Raw genomic sequence first — 17,745 nt, 5'->3', positions numbered from 1 at the left:
TTTGAAGGATGAGTAAGAATTTGCCGGCCAGGGGAGACTACTCCAGGCATACAAATGTAAGCCAGATATGTGGTACTTGGCTCTGCACCCGGAGGCTTTTTCACGGCACACATGGGGTGAATCAGAAATGAGTGTAGATTTTCATGCATTTCCAGGGTCCTCTTCACATTCTGTACTCTCCTTAGACATTCGTTTCCTCACTCTCGTATCTGAGGAAATAGACATCACAGTGTAGCGTGTGACTGACCACAGGCCTGGGTCCAGACCCCAGCGCAGCTTAGCTGTGTGACCTCGGGCTTCCGCCAACCCAGTGCTCCCCAGGCTGTGGTTCCTGCCCACCCCCCCCCAGGTGCCATGGCCAGTAGCGTCTGCTGCCGCTTCCTGGTCGTTCATGTCCCCTTCAAACAGCTGCTGTGGTTGGGGGGCCCAGCAGGCTCATCCTTGGTGGCCCCCTGCCCTCTCCTGGCTGCCGCAGCCCTCCCCCAACCCGTCCAACCACTCTGCGCATCTGCTGCGAGTCTCCTGCTTCTCCTGCTCTTTCTCCCCTGGAACTCACAGTGAGGAGGAAATCTGTGGACAGTGGTGTATCTGACACGTTGAACCAGACAAGCAGAGAGACCCCCAAGCTGCCATGGGTAATAACTTTATTAATGTGGTGCTGTAGCAGCTTTCTCTGGAGCCACTGAAAGTGGGTCAGGACTCTCCAGGGTCTGTGGGAGGGTCAGGTAAATGAGCCTGTTTTAAATTCCTGGGAAAACCATTCCAATTACAGGTGCTGTGTTCACCCTCCCTGTGGGAGCACTCTTGCTGGCATTCACCACGGCCTCTCTGCACAGTCCAGACACTGAGAAGCAGTTGTGTTGAGAGACTGTCCCCAGCTCGGTGGGGCGGGGGTCACAGAACTGGGTCAGGCCCCTCCGTGGAGTTCCAGACTCCAAAGTGGGCTGTTTCTCAGAGTGTCTAGTTTAGCCCTTTTGCTTGGGCTAGAACAGAGGTTCCGATCTCTAAGAAGCTTTTGCTTATTTTTTTATCTCCTACCTCATGGATCTCCTGTTTTAAAAGTTTTGTCTGCCAGACTGCATTTGTTATTCATCGAAAGACAGTATAGTGAGTAGCAGTAAAGAAGCGATTGATGAGAAGGTTGATATTTTCCTTAGTTTCTCTGATATAACGGCAGATGAAGTAGCTCTTGCTGTTTGATGACAATGGCCACAGGCTTGAGGTTCTTTGTTGACTTCTGTTAACTCCCTGGACAGCTGTGCTTGGAGCCCAGGACACACAGGAGGTTAATATCCAGCTGTTGCTAGTGGGTGTGGGGGTGTGGGTTGCCCGGGCCTCTGCATGGCTCCCCTTCCTAGCTCTCACTTCGGGTGAGAGCACACCCGGGTGGGCGGTGGGCCCGTGGGAAAGGGTGCAGGGACATGTGGGGAGTGAAGTCACAGAGAATCTGGGGTACTTTTTGCCCCAAAATAACTTATTGGTCTTTTATTTTTTAAATATTGTATAAATTCCCATTATGAGTTAAATACCTATTCCTGGAATCCTTTTTCTTTTCCAACAGAGTTGGGACCTGGTGCAACAAACACAAAACTACCTGAAACTGCTGCTTTCCATAATTAACAATGACGGTGAGTCCGCCTCGGCCTGCCTCAAGCCAGTGGATGTTCGGGGTGTTCCCAGGTCTTGACAGCACCTGTGTGTGATTATTGGAGCCTTTTGCTCTATGGGAGAAGGATATGGGGATTCGCTCATCATTGGCGGATTTATTCCATGTTCTCAAAACCCTAGAAAACAAAATTATGAACTTCCTACAATCTGAAGCACACACAGGGTGTTCCTACACTGGCTCAGCTGGCCTTTGAGCTTTGAACCTCAGCCTTTTGTGTGGGGCTGCAGTGGCCTCTTCCGGTTCAGAAAGTTGAGAGAAAGTCAGCCTTGGCTTCTTCTTGGTCACACACAAGCCCATGGCAGGCCTCTTCTCTGGATGGTGCTCCAGCTGGTTTGACTTTTGGTTGAATAAGCCCATGACGCGCAGTGTCCTGGGGCAGTCTGACTCTGATTGCTCCTTATCAGTTAGGACTTGTGTGAGGTTGCACTTGCTTGAACAATATAACCAAGAAGGCCCAAGAGCAGAGCCAGGAGACAAATAGCGGAAACTGTCTCTCCTTGTCTCATATCCACTGTTTAGTTAGCTCAAAACCGGCAGTCATTTCAGACTTGTCTCCTGCCACCTTAAATCCTCCAGAAGAGAGACACAGTCTCTGTCCCAGAGCTCACACTCATTGTCTCCATTTGGGTCAAGTGCCCATCCTTAAACTGTGGCGGGCTGGGTGGGACATCCCCTGCCTGCCCCTGGAGCTAGACTGTGGTTCTGGGGTAGCCTGGATCTCACCCTAGACCTGGGTGGTAGCACATCCCCTTCTCATCAGCCTGTGTTTGCTTTTCTCCTGGGCCACCTGTCCTGTGTTGCTGCGTAGACGACAGCGGGCTGCTGGTACACTGTATCTCAGGCTGGGACCGGACCCCCCTCTTCATCTCTCTCTTGCGCCTTTCCTTGTGGGCTGTGAGTACACATGGGCTGGGCTGGGGGTCAGGGAGCCTTCAGAGGCCCTTCCAGGGTCTACCCTTGGGGAGCTCTGAGCCTGTCTCCAGAAGCAGAGAGGATTTGGCATGAGGGACCTCAGGTGTCCAGAGCAGAAGTTGTAAAGTTTGACCCTGTTCCTGGGCTGTGGGGCAGCCTGGTTGTTGGGGTTCTATGGGTGTGGTTCAGCCCCTGAGGCCAGGAGGGGGCCTCTCTCTCTGATCTGGACACGTCTCTTCCAGGACGGGCTCATCCACACGTCCCTGAAGCCCGCTGAGATCCTCTACCTCACAGTGGCCTACGACTGGTTCCTCTTTGGGTGAGCCTTCGGGGGACAGACAGCAGGCCGTGGGGTGGGGGCAGTGCCTCAGAACCAAGTGTGTGCGTGGGTGTGGGGGCTCCTGTGACAGAGTTGAAGGTGAAGACAGTCCCACCCCCTTGGGAAGACAGGAGGCGCTGGTCAGGCCCCCCGAGGCTGTGGGGCCGGTGCCATGGGCTCTCCCCGTTCTCCTGCCTGCGCACTGCTGGCTTTGACTTCCTTGCCTTCTTGTTTCAGGCACATGTTGGTAGATCGACTCAGCAAGGGAGAGGAGGTGGGTACTGCTCACAGTCGGCGAGCACGTGTCAGGGCTCCGCAAGCTCTGGCTCCTGTACTCCCAAGAGGGACAGGATGACGGTCGGTTTGGCATCCACACTTTGGGGCAGTTCTTTGCCTGGTGTGTGCTGGGGCTGGGCAGCGTGGCAGGAAGAAATCCAGCCCAGCAGCCCCCGCACTGCACCTTAGTCCCCTGCTCTCTCAGGAAGGACACTTACCTATGACCTTCCTGTGTCAGTCCTCCTCCCCTCTTTCTCTGCCATCCTTTTTATGGCTGACCTTGTTTTCTGCACTCAGCTTTGGAAGCAATTCACAAGTCGTTCCTGTGCCCCTCACCCTTACAGCTGAAACCCAGAAGCTCTTCCCTGTCCTCTGTCCTCATCACACCCACTTGGCGACTTCAAGCCCTAGGGCCGTCCGTGCAGGCAGAGGCCTGCCTGCCCCTCACCACCAGCCCAGGCCAAGTCAGGGGCCCTGGGGCCCCTTCCTGTCTGGGCACTGTCCCTCCTTCCTCCTCTCTGCCCTGTCCATACAGCATCCTTTTTGTAGCCTTCGCCTTGTTACTCTTTTTTCAGCCTGTTTTCCCTACACGCAGACTTAGAGTCAGACTTAAGTGTGAACCCTAGTCATGCCACTTATACCTGGGTGATCTTGGAAAGTGTGATTAACCTTGAGTCTCCTGGTGTCCATCCTGCCGCCTCACAAGGAGAACGAGTCCAGATGCCCAGCGTGGGAGTTGCACGCAGTGCTGTCTCTTTCTCCACACCCCCACCCCCCATTTTCCTGAAGCATCCTCCTCCCTTCCTGAGGCTGCCTCTTTCTGGGATCTTATCTTATGCCTTCTTCTTTTGTTCCTCCCTCTCAGCTGCTCCTCTCCCCTTGCAAATCTCTTCTGAACACTTATTGCATCTGCCAGAACTGCAGAGCTCATAAGCCTGTTCCTCAGAGGCCTCCGTGAACTCTGTCAGAGGCGGTGACTTTGGCACGGAAAGCTGCACACACAGTCCCTTTGCAGCCTCTCGTTTTGAGACTTGCCAGGTGCTGATGCCCCAGGACCTACTGCCCGCCCACCGCCATGCTGTCCCCCACCCCCCGAGGCAGGCCAGGTTTCACCTCAGAGACTGGGCGGGAGATGCAGCTGAGCCCAGTGGGTTCTGGATTCAAACCCTGGCCATGTCTCAGTATAAACAAGAGGGTCTCCTCAGCCAGGAGGGCGGGCAGAAGGTGGGCTTTTCTCTTAGCCCCCCCTTCTCTCCCTCCCACTTAACACACTCAAGATACCGATACTTTAAAAACATGCAAAAGGCTAGGACCTGTTAAACAGCATTCTGTACCCTTCCTTTGCTTTTGAGATTCTCCGAGCACATTAGCATATTAAAATCTGAAAAGTCTGTAATGAAGACATCTGTTTCATTTTATCTAACAGGGAATTCCCTGGCAGTCCAGTGGTTAGAACTCTGTGTTCAGAACTCCATGCCTTCATTGCTGAGGGCCCAGGTTCAATCCTTGGTCAGGGAACTAAAATCCCACAAGCCAAAAAAAAAGGAATTTTGTAACCAAGTTTTCAAACTGAACTGACCTTGGCGCTCTCCCTCCTCTTTTTGAGGAAATCTTACCAGGCTCTGGGATACTCTGTAGGTGTTTCTCCCAAGTGAGGGGTGGATGGACCACACCTTTCAGAATCACTGCAGAGACAGAGCATCTGTGCACTTCGCAGAGGCCCGATGGACATGGGTGCTGGCTGGAAGGAAAGAGCGTTTGCCCACAGAGACGAGGATGTGGATGTGGGGCCAGAATTCAGGGCCTCCCCTTGCCTTGGCCTGTCTCAGACTTCATACTGACCCTGATCTCTGAGCGGTGCAGTCTGTGGGCCTGAACCACACTGTTTCTGGGTATTTCCCGTACGAAATCTGATTCCTTACCCTTCTGTGGTGTTCCTGCTGTGTCTTGCCTCCAGATCCTCTCTCTCCCAGCTGTCCTTCCCTGTGACCCTCTCTCCATGGTGTTCTCAGGAAAGACTGAGAGGAAGAAGTGGCTGTTATCTTCATCCTTTTCAGTAGCTTGAGAACACATGTGTGGAACTTGAAGATGGTTTGAAACATCCCTGGCTTACCCTCGTGCGTTCTCAGGAAGGAAACATAGTCCTTTCCTTCCTTTCCCAGCCCCGGCATGCCTGCCTGAACTGCTACGCCCTCTCTGGCACCCATTCTGCTTCCACACCAGAATATCTGACAGGGTCCCCAGAGCGGGGCTGCTGTCTGGCAGAGGTGACCAGGGTCACTGGCTGCCCTCTCCTGGGAGTCTAGCCACTTAGATCCTTCTCCCTGGGGAAGACTATCTTCTCATATGTGCTGCTTTTTGGTCTGTTTCTTAGATTTTTTTCTTCTGCTTCAATTTTTTGAAGCATATCATCTCTGAAGAGTTCTCTGCTCTGAAGACACAGAGGTAAGGAGAGACCTGCTCTTGCTGGAAGGCAGGTGCACTGGGAGGGGCCGTGCTAGGGCAGGTGGTCTCGCTTGCTGTCTTCTCCCCACCCTGCCTCCCTGCATGTTGGGCAGGCTGGCCTTCCGTCCCTGCCTTCCCTCTGAGGGCAGATAGGGGTAATTGGAGAGGGCCAGAGGGTGAAATGGCACCCCACTCCAGTACTCTTGCCTGGAAGATCCCATGGACAGAGGAGCCTGGTAGGCTGCAGTCCATGCTAAGGGTCAGACACGACTGAGCGACTTCACTTTCACTTTTCACTTTCATGCATTGGAGAAGGAAATGGCAACCCACTCCAGTGTTCTTGCCTGAAGAATCCCAGGGACGGGAAAGCCTGGTGGGCTGCGGTCTATGGGGTCGCACAGAGTCCGACATGACTGAAGCGACTTAGCAGCAGCAGCAGCAGCAGCAGCAGCAGCAGCAGAGGGTGAAGAGGCTCATCTTGTGACTAGGGGTGCAGGGCACATTGCTAGAGAGAAGGGATGGGGAGACCCCCAAACTGCCCTTGCCACCACCTCCAAGGCCAAAGTTCTCCTCCCTAAGTTGCTACAGAGGTATGTCTGTGCAGCCCCCCACCACAGAGCAGCCTGCTCCCAGATTGGCACACATAGGGGTCTTGGCCGAGTGATGCTTTAGGGCTCCTGTGAGGATTGGTGTCTGTGCCGTGTTCCCTCACCTTCCAAATCCAGGCCCCTAATGTGTTGAGCCAGACTTGACCTCTGAGGGACCATGCTGACGGGCAGGAAGCAGGCTTTGCTGGCCTCCCTGAAGTGGGCCTTGGCCTTTTGCAACAGGCTAGGTAGGACCTGTCTCCATGAGTTTCCACTGAGTTGGAGCTTCTTTTCCAGGTGGGCAGCATAGTGGGAGACAAAGGATACCCCCAGTCCAATCTGGAGCTCACTGTTCTGGCTTCTGTTTATAGGAGGAAGAGTTTGCCAGCTCGGGATGCAGGCTTCACTGTGGAAGATATCTGCATGCTGAGTGAGTCATGGGCCCCGGCAGACTTCCTCTGTGCATCTTTCTGAGTATGGACCACATAGAGATTGTTTGTTCTAGAAACTTCTCTCTCCATTTGTATGGTGTAGAAGAGGTGGGGAATCGCTCATAGGAGAAGATAATATGCTGACTGATGGTCCTGGCCTCTTTTCAGGGCGGAAGGACCGTGGCAGCACCACCAGCCTTGGCAGTGACTTCTCTCTAGTCATGGAGAGCTCCCCAGGAGCCGCCGGGAGCTTCACCTATGAGACCGTGGAGCTGGTCCCTGCAGGATCACAGACTCAGGCAGCTTGGTGAGGGCCAGGCTGGAACTGAGCTTGCTAACAGCTGGGAGCCAGGGCTCCAGCTCCAGGGAGCCCCAGGAACAAAGGGGCCCCAACAGTAGGCCTAAGAGCTCAGCTACCTGCCCTGCTGTCTCTACTGGGCCTCAGAGGCCAGCCATCTGGTTGGGGAGGGATGCTGCCATGCTGGCCCAAGAGCATCAAGGGCCAGTGCTCCCTGTGGGACAAAGGAAGAAGCTGCAGGGCTGGGCAGACAGGGTGGGGTGAGGGGAGGGTATTAAAGGGACTTCATGGGGGCACTCCCTTGTATCGATTGCCAGGGAGGTGGGGCCAAGCTTAGAAAAAGAAAAAAGTACTGAGTACGAAATGATGGTTGCGGATCGGGAGCTTGTTTGAGGGTCAGCTCCTTTGAGAATCAGATGACTTTTCTCCCTGGACAAAGGGCTCGAGATTTTGTACAACACTTGGAGGGAGGGGCAGTCCTTAAAACTGTTAGTTCAGAATCTGTTGCCCAGCATGTGCACTGAGGCCAGTAGGTCAGTGTGTTTGAATGCCATAGTCCCTCTGTGAAGACCCAGCTCTCGCTGCCTATAGCCAAGCCCAGGGGAGTGGTGAGTGTGCCCACTCCCATGTGGCATTTTTTTGGTGGAAGTAAAAACTGGACCCAGAGACTCAGCTCAGGTGAGCAGAGGGTGGGCCTGAGGTGGCCCTTCACCAGCAGCCCTGTCTTCCCACCACAGGAGGAAGAGCCACTCCTCCTCTCCACAGAGCATGCTCTGGAACCGGCCACAGCCCTCCGAGGACCGCCTGCCTCCCCACCAGGGACTGGTAGAAGCCAAGTCCTCCAGCTCCTCGTCCTCGAACCATTCTGACAACTTTTTCAGGATGGGTAGCAGTCCCCTGGAGGTCCCCAAGCCCAGGTGAGGAGCTCCAAAGTCCTTCCCTCTTGATAAGACTGGAGCTTGGGATTCCAGGGCATGCGGCCTGGTAGGTGGTATATCCAGGAGACCAGAGGGGATCAACAGACTTGCAGGCTCACCCACTGTTTGTGAGAGCCCTCCTTCCTGGAACGCTGGCCGATGTGGACTTGAGAAGGTGGAGCAGTTGTGATGTGATGGGCAGGGAGTCGGGGCTGCCACCACCTGCTGCCTTTGCCAGGTCTCAGCCCCTGAGAATGCCATGTTCTGATTAAAGAGATGGAGCTGGATCCTCTGGAGTTGCTTCTGGTTCTCCCATTCCTTGTCTGAATTGGTGGGGCATGGAAGAGAATGGCTAGTAGGGAGTCAGGCTAGATGTGTGTGGCTGGGGTAAACCTCACAAGACTGTACACCCGGCAGGAGAGCAACTCAGCTAGGACGGACAGGTGGGCCTGGAATGTGCTGCAGAAATCATGTTTCTCTGGTGAGATTAAAGCTGAGCACTGGGCAGGTTTAGGATTGAGGGATGGCCTGGCATTTGGGGAAAGGATTTCCTCACTGACCTCATACCTTCCAAGTCATACAGCCAGGGAAGAAATCCTGTGATTTATTTTTGTTTTCTAAAGCCTTGAGAATGTCTAGTCCTTCTGGAAAGAACAAAGCAGTGTGTGACTGAAGAGGTCCTTAACAAATGCCAGGGAGAAAAGACCTTTAGCAGAAAGATCGTAAGTGTTGAAGTCCACTCCAGATTCAAGCCCAGCTCTGTCAGATTTTCCAGAATTTCAGGTCTCCTTGTAGCAGACATGTTACCAAAGAGGAAACTGAGCCCAAAGGTGGCAAACTTATTATATAAGGAAAGACCTGAAACTTTGGAAAATCTTCCTTCGCCATCCTCTGGTTTTCCCTTTCTGGGCAAAGACAGGCAATGGAGGAAAGTGGGGAAGAGCGCCCTCCCCTCGCAGGCTGAGCGGGTCAGCTCTAGGCGAGTAGGAGCTGCACTGTCCAGAGGGGTCACTTGAAGGTGAGCCCTTCAATTCCGAGCACAGCCATGTCTGCCAGTGCTATAGCTGAGTCTGGTAAGCAAAGGCCACAACCCCTCTGTCCCCACGGGTTGGTGGAGGCAGCTGAGCAGAGGTGGCACCCAGCAGATAAGCCCCCTAGCTGTGCTCGCGCACATCCTTGGTGCCGCCCCATGTCCATGTCAGCTTTCCTCAGGGCTGCTGTGGGGCTGCCGTGGCACCGCGTGACCCTCACTCTTGCGGGCTGGAGCTCCTGTTCACCATCCCTCCTTTTCTGCCTGTGCAACATTGCTGGACAACTGGGAAGGAAACCAGAAGATTCCCCTAGTCTCCTGGGTCCTCCTGGTCTTAAGTGTCCAATTGTTAGGGCTCCCTACTGAGGCAGCACCCCACCACTCACCTTAGCTCTTAATCATTTTCTTCTTCCTGACATTCATTCCAATTTTGTGATCATTTCCCTCTGTCTCCCCGGTGGTTTTCCACCTGCACTGGGCTCAAATGCTATGGCTGGTCCAGGATGGTCAGAAGGCTGAGGAGGATTGGGAGTGTCCTTCTGAACTTGGGACTGTGTGAGCTGGGGCCTGGTGGAGGAGGCTGGAATCACTGAACCAAAATGGGGCACAAGGCCTTGGAGAGGCATGGGGTGGACTGCTGTGTGGTTTCTGATGGCTCTGCTGGGCTGTTCTGGCAGTACTTGCTTGTAGCCAGGCTGGACTGGCTACAGGCTGGCTAGGAGACAGGGTTCCAGATTGGATGCTTGTTTGCCAGGGCTTTTGAAAGACGAGATTCTGATTTAGAGCATTCTAATTATAATTATGTATCTCCATTAACATTAAAATTAATTTAGTCCTTCTTATCTTAAAGTGCCTGAGGGATTCTGTCATTAGCTTTCCTGCTACTCTTAGGAAACAATAACCAATCAGCTTTTTAATGCAGCAGGAGGAACTGTGTGGAAAGCTATGTGTGACAGCCAGAATTCCCCTAATAATACGAATTCTCTGGGTTTCATATGCTGCAGAGTCCTAAATTCTACGAGTGTATCTCTTTTTTTTTTAAATTTTTAATTGGAGGATAATTACAGTGTTGTGTTGGTTTCTCCCATACTACCATGTGTGAATCAGCCATAAGTGTACACTGGGCTGAGCTCCCTGTGTGATACAGCAGCTTGCCACTAGCTACCTATTTTACATATGGTAATGTCTGTGTTTCAGTGTTACTCTCTCAGTTCATCCCACCCTCTCCTCCCCACCCACCCCCCACCATGTCCATATTAGCATATCTCGTTTAAGGTAGGACTGCTGGCAAAGAAAGCAATGGCACCCCACTCCAGGACTGTCGCCTGGAAAATCCCATGGATGGAGGAGCCTGGTGGGCTGCAGTCCATGGGGTCGCTAAGAGTCGGGCGCGACTGAGCAAGTTCACTTTCACTTTTCACTTTCATGTATTGGAGAAGGCAATGGCAACCCACTCCAGTGTTCTTGCCTGGAGAATCCCAGGGACAGGGGAGCCTGGTGGGCTGCTGTCTATGGGGTCGCACAGAGTCGGACGTGACTGAAGCAACTTAGCAGCAGCAGCATCTGGCAAAAAAATTGGGGGAGCTTTGTCCAAAGTTAAGAAATAGGTGTCGGGTTAGAAAGAAGGTTCTGTGGGGTGCTGATTCTTAAAGTTCCAACCCCATACCCCTGGCAAGACTGGTGGCCCTTTTGTGTCCTTAGTTGTCACTACAGTAGCTTCTGAGTTGTGTTTCTGGACCACTGTTAAATCTCTCATCATCTGCAGGGCTGGGCTGGGAAGAGGCAGGACGCCTCCCTGAGGCCTGGTCAGTAAGGTGCCCCTCTCCGTATGGTCTTGGTCTCTGCTCCAGGGTCAGACATCTTGGGGGCTGGGGATTTCTAACATTGTACATGCCTGGAGTGGGAGGATGCTATCGCTGAGCCCAGCTGGAGGCCAAGCTGCCTGAAGAACAGATGAACTTGTCTGAGGGACATCCAGCAGCCTGCTTGAATAGCTGAGTGACAACATAGGCACCAACTCTGCTGCCCAGATAGCCGCTCCTCCCCCACCTTTCCCCACCTACTGACTACTTGTTGTTACAAGCCATGTGCTGTGTCCCGGGCTGTGTTTAATGAGGCAGGAAAACCAGGTTGCTTTCTATGACACATAGGGTTCCTGTCCCATGTTTGATGGGTTCTCACTTGGGGCTACGGAGAAGGCAATGGCACCCCACTCCAGTACTCTTGCCTGGCAAATCCCATGGACGGAGGAGCCTGGTGGGCTGCAGTCCATGGGGTCGCTAAGAGTCGGGCGCGACTGATCGACTTCACTTTCACTTTTCACTTTCATGCATTGGAGAAGGAAATGGCAACACACTCCAGTGTTCTTGCCTGGAGAATCCCGGGGACGGGGGAGCCTGGTGGGCTGCCATCTGTCACACAGAGTCGGACACGACTGAAGCGACTTAGCAGCAGCAGCAGCACTTGGGGCTACAGGTCCAGACCAGGGATGAGTGATGAGGAGCATTAAGGCATTACCAGCTTGAGACTGAGATGGATAAGAGAAAACTTGGAGCCTCAAAAAACTTTTCCTTGGGCTGCTGCATGAATGCAGAGGTCCCTGGTTCACACACACAGACACACAGAGCAATGTTTGAAGTCCAGGCTGGGGGAAACTTGATGATCTTTCAAATCTGATAAATCTTGTCCTAGCTGTCACTGAGGTCGAACACTTCCCTTCTGAGCTCATTTTTTCATCCCATCATTAAAGTAGGAACAGTGATCTTTGTCTTCATAAGTTTGGGTTTAAGTGAGGTGACCTTGGAAGCACTGTCAGCTCGACCATTTTCCAGTTTAAGGATGGCTTGGCCCAATGTCCCCTCCAGTCCTGTAGGTAGATGGGTGGAGGTGGATGCTGTATGTGTACTTGAGTTCAGGTGTAGGGAAGAAGGGCATGGGGCTTATTAAAGCTGCTTGCGTTACCTGTGCACTGGGGCTAACTTGAAGGTTTTCCCTCCTTTCACTTGGCAGGTGCAGTTTCTTCCTTCTGGTGACTGTTTCCTGTCATCTTTAGGGTGTCCCCTCTCGCCAGCTAATTTAAATTGGCACTTACCAGCACCTCTGTGCTTTGTACAGCTCCTTGCTCTCAAACCCAGGAACTCAGTGGTTAGGTTACTTTGCAACCCTTTCTTTGACAAAAGCCTCAGATAGAAAGTTTCATTTGGAGCCTGTGTACTCAACTCTTGAAAAAGATGCAGAAGATGGTTGGCTGCTTGCTGAGATTACTTTGTGACCCCTGGGATCAAGCGTCCTGTTGCTATTTATGCTGTCTACTTCATGCCACAGCTGTCCCCTGACTGCTTCAAGCATGGCTCTTGCCTGGTGCTGCTGCCTGCTGGACAGGGCAAGTACAGGGAACGCAGCCTAGAAGACCAGGAGCCCTTGCTGGGAACCTGTCTGTAACCACATTCTACCTGGCTGTCTTTTTCCCATTGGAAATGTGAGTCTCTGATAGCCCTGGGGAGTGGGGTTAGGAACATGGAAACCCCCATGTTCCCTGTTCTAGAAGTCCCTCATCCTCCCCAGCCGCCTCTACTTCACATTACTTTCATTCCCTCAACACTTTGCTGTTTAACGATTGTTTTCCCAAAAACTGGAAAAGAATGTCCATCTTAAACTTGGAGCAATAGATGAGGTTTATGGAGCCAGACTGACCTCAAGAGGGGTTGCACCAACATGAGACCCCAGCATGACCCAGAGAAGACACAGGACCAGCCCCACACTGGCCTGCAGCTTGCTCTTACGTGTAGTCAGCTGTTTGATTTATAAACAGTTAAGGATCACCAAAGATAGAGCATCTGGCCACCAAGCATCTCTGCCTGGGAAGAAGGGAGCCTACTCTGTCATCGCCAGGGCTTCCGCCAGGCGGCCCATCCTGTCCTCATCCACGCCCTGTTGTCACACACCTTCGGGGTAGGCCAGGAGCAAGGAATATGGCAAGTCGCTGTGTTGCAGGAGATTCCATCATGGCAGCGTTAATGTGGACAGCCATCTGTTTTCCCTGGTCTCAAGGTGATTCTGTTGTATGGCAAATCTGTAATCAAGCTTGGCTCTAAAAAATAAAAATCTCTTCTTGCACTCACTAACTGTGGTGGATCCTTGGGCAAGCGTCTTCCCTTGCCCGGGCTGCCATTTCCCTGCCTCTAAGATAGAGACGGTTTAGGATCAGCAGAGATGTAGCGCTGGCCAGAGCTGCACTCAGTTTGGCCACTGCTTGTGGATAAAGCTGGCCTGGGGACCCAAGGGGACTGTCACCTCAGTCTAGGAGCCCTTGACACCAGCCAGCTGGTGGGCCAAGGTCAGTTCATTTGTCAGTTCCCCACCCCCTATACCACGATTCATGCTTCTGCTCTGTTTCTGGGTCCCTCAGGAACACCTGCTGCTGTTCTTGAATTAAAGGATAAAGGGTCAGGCATCAAAGATGATACACCTCTGGGGACAGGGACCTGATGTTGCTGATGGAAGGGCCTTGTTTGATGTTTTCCCGGCTCCTCCCCTCCTCCCCCACCCCCACTGGCTAGGCCACTGTCCAGAGACAGCAGAGAAGGCTTGGCTGTGAGTGGGGAGCTGGTGGCAGTGGTACATTCCCAGTGCAGCTTTGCTTTCCCCACACCATGCAAACCTCTATTTGAAAAAGGTCTGATGAAGCTGTCAAGTTGGCTGCCGGATTCATCCCTCCCCTCTGGGCATACAGTGAGTTTGCTGGGTTGATGCTTGTGAATACAAACTTTGGCTCCTGGAAGGCATTGCAGAGGAAGAGGGTGGGGCTCAGGGCACCCGTCACCCTCCTTTTCAATCTAGGTCACCACATCCACCATCCCCAGGAGACTCGTTCTCTCATCTCTTTGATAGGACCTCAGTGACCCTGGGCTCTGCATTGCCCATCCTGCCAGTCTTCATGCCAGGAGAGTAAGGTGATCTTGGCTCCTGGAGCCTTCAGTCTTGCTCCCCTCCTTGTGGTGCTGTTGAGATTTTACTAGTTTTGTCAGGCAGAGCAGGCACGCCCTGATCCCCGGCTTTGGTTGCTTGCTCACCTTTGTCACCGTGCTTTGCTCTTGTTCTTTTGCTCCTGTAAACCTTTGCATGAAGTATTGTCCTCACAGCTAATCCTCTCTTATGGTCTTGACTCTTTTTTCTCGGTCATAAGCTGTGCAGCAGTTTTTGCACTTTGGGAGAAAGTGCAAAAGTTGACTCTACAGATGCTCTTCCAGTAGGCCCCTGTGGCCAGGTCCCAGGGCCACCATAGCCCTACCCCGACCCTGACTCTTCCAGGACCTCCCCTGTCAGGCATATGACTGACTACATCATCTCCCCTCTCTCTCCTCTTTGCCCCAGATCAGTGGACCATCCCCTGCCCGGATCCTCTCTCTCCACAGACTTTGGCAGCTGGCAGATGGTAACAGGCTGTGGCAGTATTCAGGAACGGGCTGTCCTGCACACAGACTCCTCTCTCCCTTTCAGCTTCCCGGATGAGCTCCCTAACAATTGTCTGTAAGTGTCTTGCTTGAGAAGACAGGATGCCCCTTCCCCTGCCTGTGTGAGAAGCTGGCAAGCAGTCAAGTGCCGGCCAGGAATGAGGTAGCAGCTGGCCTAAGGGAGCTGGCCTGGGCTCCCTGCCCCTCCTGAATGTCTCCGCTAAGTATACCTCACTGGTCCTGCACCCTGAGGTGTGAAGGGGGCTGATGGGCTGCTCAGGAAGGGTGCTGGAATGTGTTCACTCTCCCCGGCCTCTGAAACCCATCCATGGATGTCTTGGGGCACATCCTTAGGGAAAGCTGGCTGGACTCTAACTATAGAGGATGCTATTTCGGTCCAAGGCTTTGCCTGACATGAGAATCCTTTGAAAGCGGAACAGTGGGGTAGTGAAGGTAGGTGTATGGTGGAGACAGAGCCAGAATGGAGCTGGGTTAGCCCAAGGGCTGTGCTCCCAAGCGGAACTGAGGGTTCCTTGCTGTTCCCTGCCCCCTTTTGTCACCTGCTTTTGCCTTTGGTCAGGAAAGAAAATTGGACGGGAATACTAAAGCCCACGCCTATAAACTCCTCTCCCTCCAAGGCTCCAGTACTGGGCCTCCAACTCAAGCAGTGCATCTACTTGAGCAGCTGCCTCTCAGGCTGCCCTGCCCCCTGCCTGCTCTGCTGTTTCACGGATGTCAGATGGCAGGGAGCCTCCGCTGGCCTGGGGAGCAGGATCTGACTGTGGCTGCCTGACAGCCTTCAACTCACTGCCCACTACTGCCCCCGACATGGGCTGAATGAACTTCAGGTGCTGGGTGGTCGTCACCACCTTCAGGATCAGCTCATACCCTCCAGTACTGACAGGTTGGAGGCAGGTTGCCTTTGGGAGCTGAGACGGATTCTGCCGAGGGCAGGCAGGGGCCAGACCTTGGGATTCCCGGATGGTCCTCACAAGCCCTGGCCCTGCAGCTCAGGAGTAGCCCAAGGACTTCAAAGGCCTCTAGGGCTTGGCACAGCTTTCTCTATAGCCACTCCCTTAAGCCAGAAATAAGATCTCTTAGAAAAATTAAAGACATAGTTCTCTTCGTGTTTCCGTAGGCTCTTGCTATTGAAGCCAAAGAGCCTAGGAGCTGGAGGAAGCTGACATCTCTGCCCCTGCATAATAGCACCCTCACTTATCTGGCATTATCCACTGAAATGGGCAGCTTCAGCCCTGGATCCTGTAATTAATGCCTTAGGTAGTTCTCTGTGCCCCTAGCCATTCCTCAGGTTCTGGGTGGTTCCCAGAGGAGGGCTAGGTTCTCCATGATCCCATGGCCTCTGAGATTGCAGGGTGGGCATGGGCTCAGGGTTGATAACTGGGGAGATCACATAGTATGTGGGTTCGGTGCTTTGGCTTTGGTGTCTGAGAGAAATCGAATCCAAATCCCAGCTGTTAGGTTTACAAGTTCTGTCTTGGGGTTGAACCCTTGACTGCTATGAGCCTACTAGCTCCTGTCTTGAGAGGGAATGACACTGTAGTAGCTCTGCCCACCTTGTGTCCTCAAGCGGATCACATATCCTCTCTGGGCTCCAGGTATCTTGTTTCTAAAAGAGGTTGTGATCTTTCCCCTTTCTGCATCCCAAAATAGGGGCAGTGAGAATGCACACATACGGACCTTCAGATAGTCCCTGTGAATATGAACTACTAATCTGAATTTCTCCTGGTTATATGCGCTAAGGGAAAGCTAAAGAGGCACACATGGTCTCCAGCCTATGTGAAAACTAATTAGAAAGTAAAGAAGATCTAGGGCCACGAATCTCCCCCACATGCCAAGAGAGACTTGGGAGTTGTTCATGGTATTGCAGGAGTCCAGGATCAGCCTCATTTCTTTGTGCTGCCGCTACAGTTATTTGACTTTTCTTTGCCCTAGAACCTGCTGCTACTTCTGCTATTGCTGGTATTTCTCTCTCTGTCGCACACGCACACATACACAGCCCCCATTCCCACCAGTCTGCTTTTCCTGGGTCTGCTGTCTCCATACTTAAGCCCTGGACTGTCATTTATCCTCACACTTCCATGGGCTCCCCAGGCCCCAGGTACAAGTCATTTGGGCTTGGGAATTGGGGATATTGCTGCCACTTCTGACAGATTCACAGGAGGAATTACCCAGGCATTGGTCTCTTAGGGGAAATTTTGGAGGGAGTTGGTGTTCAGGGCTGGTCTTGGTGCTTAGGTGGATAGGAACATGAGGGCTCATCTCATGTAGGTCTGTGACTTTTTCCCTAATTGCATCCCTCCTGCCCCTAGACTTTATAACTTTGAGTCCAGAGGTTGTGTGTGGTTGGTACCTCAGCCCTTTTCTATGAATGACCCTTCAGGTTATCAGATAACCTCATGTGAAATTCACACTTTTTGTTACCCTTCTTGACTTGTGATAAGTGCCTGTAGAGGCCAAGAAAGGAAAAGCAGATAGAATCAGAACGGAAATCCTGCTGGAAAAGCCAGCCCCTTCCTAGAGGTTTCCGTGGGGACTGCAGTGACTAAAGGTGAGGGCTCTGGCCTCTCCAGGTAGGAACAGCAGCCTGAGGGAGAGTTTAAGATGGGAACAGGACTGACCATTTCACGGGTGGTTCAGGGGCCTGAACCACAAGGCAGCATGGCCAGGGGCAGGTGCTGGCCTTGTACTGCCGAATGCAGAAGGACAGGCAGTGGGGTGTAAGGATGAGGATGATGGATCCTGCCCCTGGATAATGCATTAATTCTCTCTTTCCCTCCCTCCCCACAGACTTACAGCCCTGAGTGAACGGGAGACCCGGCTACAGGAGGTGCGCTCAGCCTTCTTGGCTGCGTATAGCAGCACAGTGGGGCTCCGCGCAGCAGCCCCCAGTCCCTCTGGTGCCATCGGTGGCCTGCTGGAGCAGTTTGTCCGTGGCGTTGGACTCCGGGGCACCAGCAGCAGCACCCTATGAAGCAGCCAGCTCACAACAGCTTCCTGATCCTCTCTCACCTGAGCAGAATCAAAGCCATGCCCAGCTAAGGGGTGCTTCAAGGTTGGGGGGAAACTTCCCTTCACCATCACGCACATGGCAGCCCCGAAGCTGAGCAGGACCGAGGACGGGGTTCTCCCACCCCCAGCTTCCTGACTGGTGTCTGCCGACCCACTTGTCACTGCCTCCCACCCACCTTAGTCTTTGCCAGGATTCCTGTCAACTCTCAGAACTGTGTAGCGTTTCCCTGGGGCCTTGGGGGAGGCTGAGATTTCACAAAAGACCTCCACTTTCCATTCTTGTCTCCTGGGGAGGAGGGGTCACCTGCACTGAAAATGAGGCAGTTTAACACAGATCACAAAATGAAATCAAAGTCTTTTTGAACAGCTATTTTCTTG

At 53.0% G+C, this 17,745-nt stretch overlaps 1 protein-coding gene across 5 annotated transcripts in view; it reads left to right on the top strand.

The window, feature by feature from the left end:
• MTMR14 (myotubularin related protein 14) overlaps nucleotides 1-17,737 on the top strand; it is a 44,571-nt gene extending 26,834 nt beyond the window's left edge. For 2 of the 5 annotated variants that reach the window (XM_005222448.5, XM_059879622.1), the window contains 10 exons: nucleotides 1,562-1,628; nucleotides 2,478-2,563; nucleotides 2,824-2,900; nucleotides 3,138-3,174; nucleotides 5,551-5,621; nucleotides 6,580-6,638; nucleotides 6,808-6,946; nucleotides 7,675-7,854; nucleotides 14,258-14,413; nucleotides 17,146-17,737. In XM_005222448.5, the coding sequence (XP_005222505.1) occupies nucleotides 1,562-1,628; nucleotides 2,478-2,563; nucleotides 2,824-2,900; nucleotides 3,138-3,174; nucleotides 5,551-5,621; nucleotides 6,580-6,638; nucleotides 6,808-6,946; nucleotides 7,675-7,854; nucleotides 14,258-14,413; nucleotides 17,146-17,329 (1,056 nt within the window). In that variant the 3' untranslated portion in view covers nucleotides 17,330-17,737. Of the gene's footprint in view, nucleotides 1-1,561; nucleotides 1,629-2,477; nucleotides 2,564-2,823; nucleotides 2,901-3,137; nucleotides 3,175-5,550; nucleotides 5,622-6,579; nucleotides 6,639-6,807; nucleotides 6,947-7,674; nucleotides 7,855-11,893; nucleotides 13,009-14,257; nucleotides 14,414-17,145 lie in introns of those variants that run through there. The other 3 variants (NM_001100364.1, XM_059879620.1, XM_005222451.5) reach the window with 3 other exon arrangements.
• The last annotated feature ends 8 nt before the right edge of the window (nucleotides 17,738-17,745 follow it).

Source organism: Bos taurus, chromosome 22 (genome assembly GCF_002263795.3).
Source record: "Bos taurus isolate L1 Dominette 01449 registration number 42190680 breed Hereford chromosome 22, ARS-UCD2.0, whole genome shotgun sequence".
Lineage (NCBI taxonomy): Eukaryota > Metazoa > Chordata > Mammalia > Artiodactyla > Bovidae > Bos > Bos taurus.
This window is presented reverse-complemented; position numbering and strand designations above follow the sequence as displayed.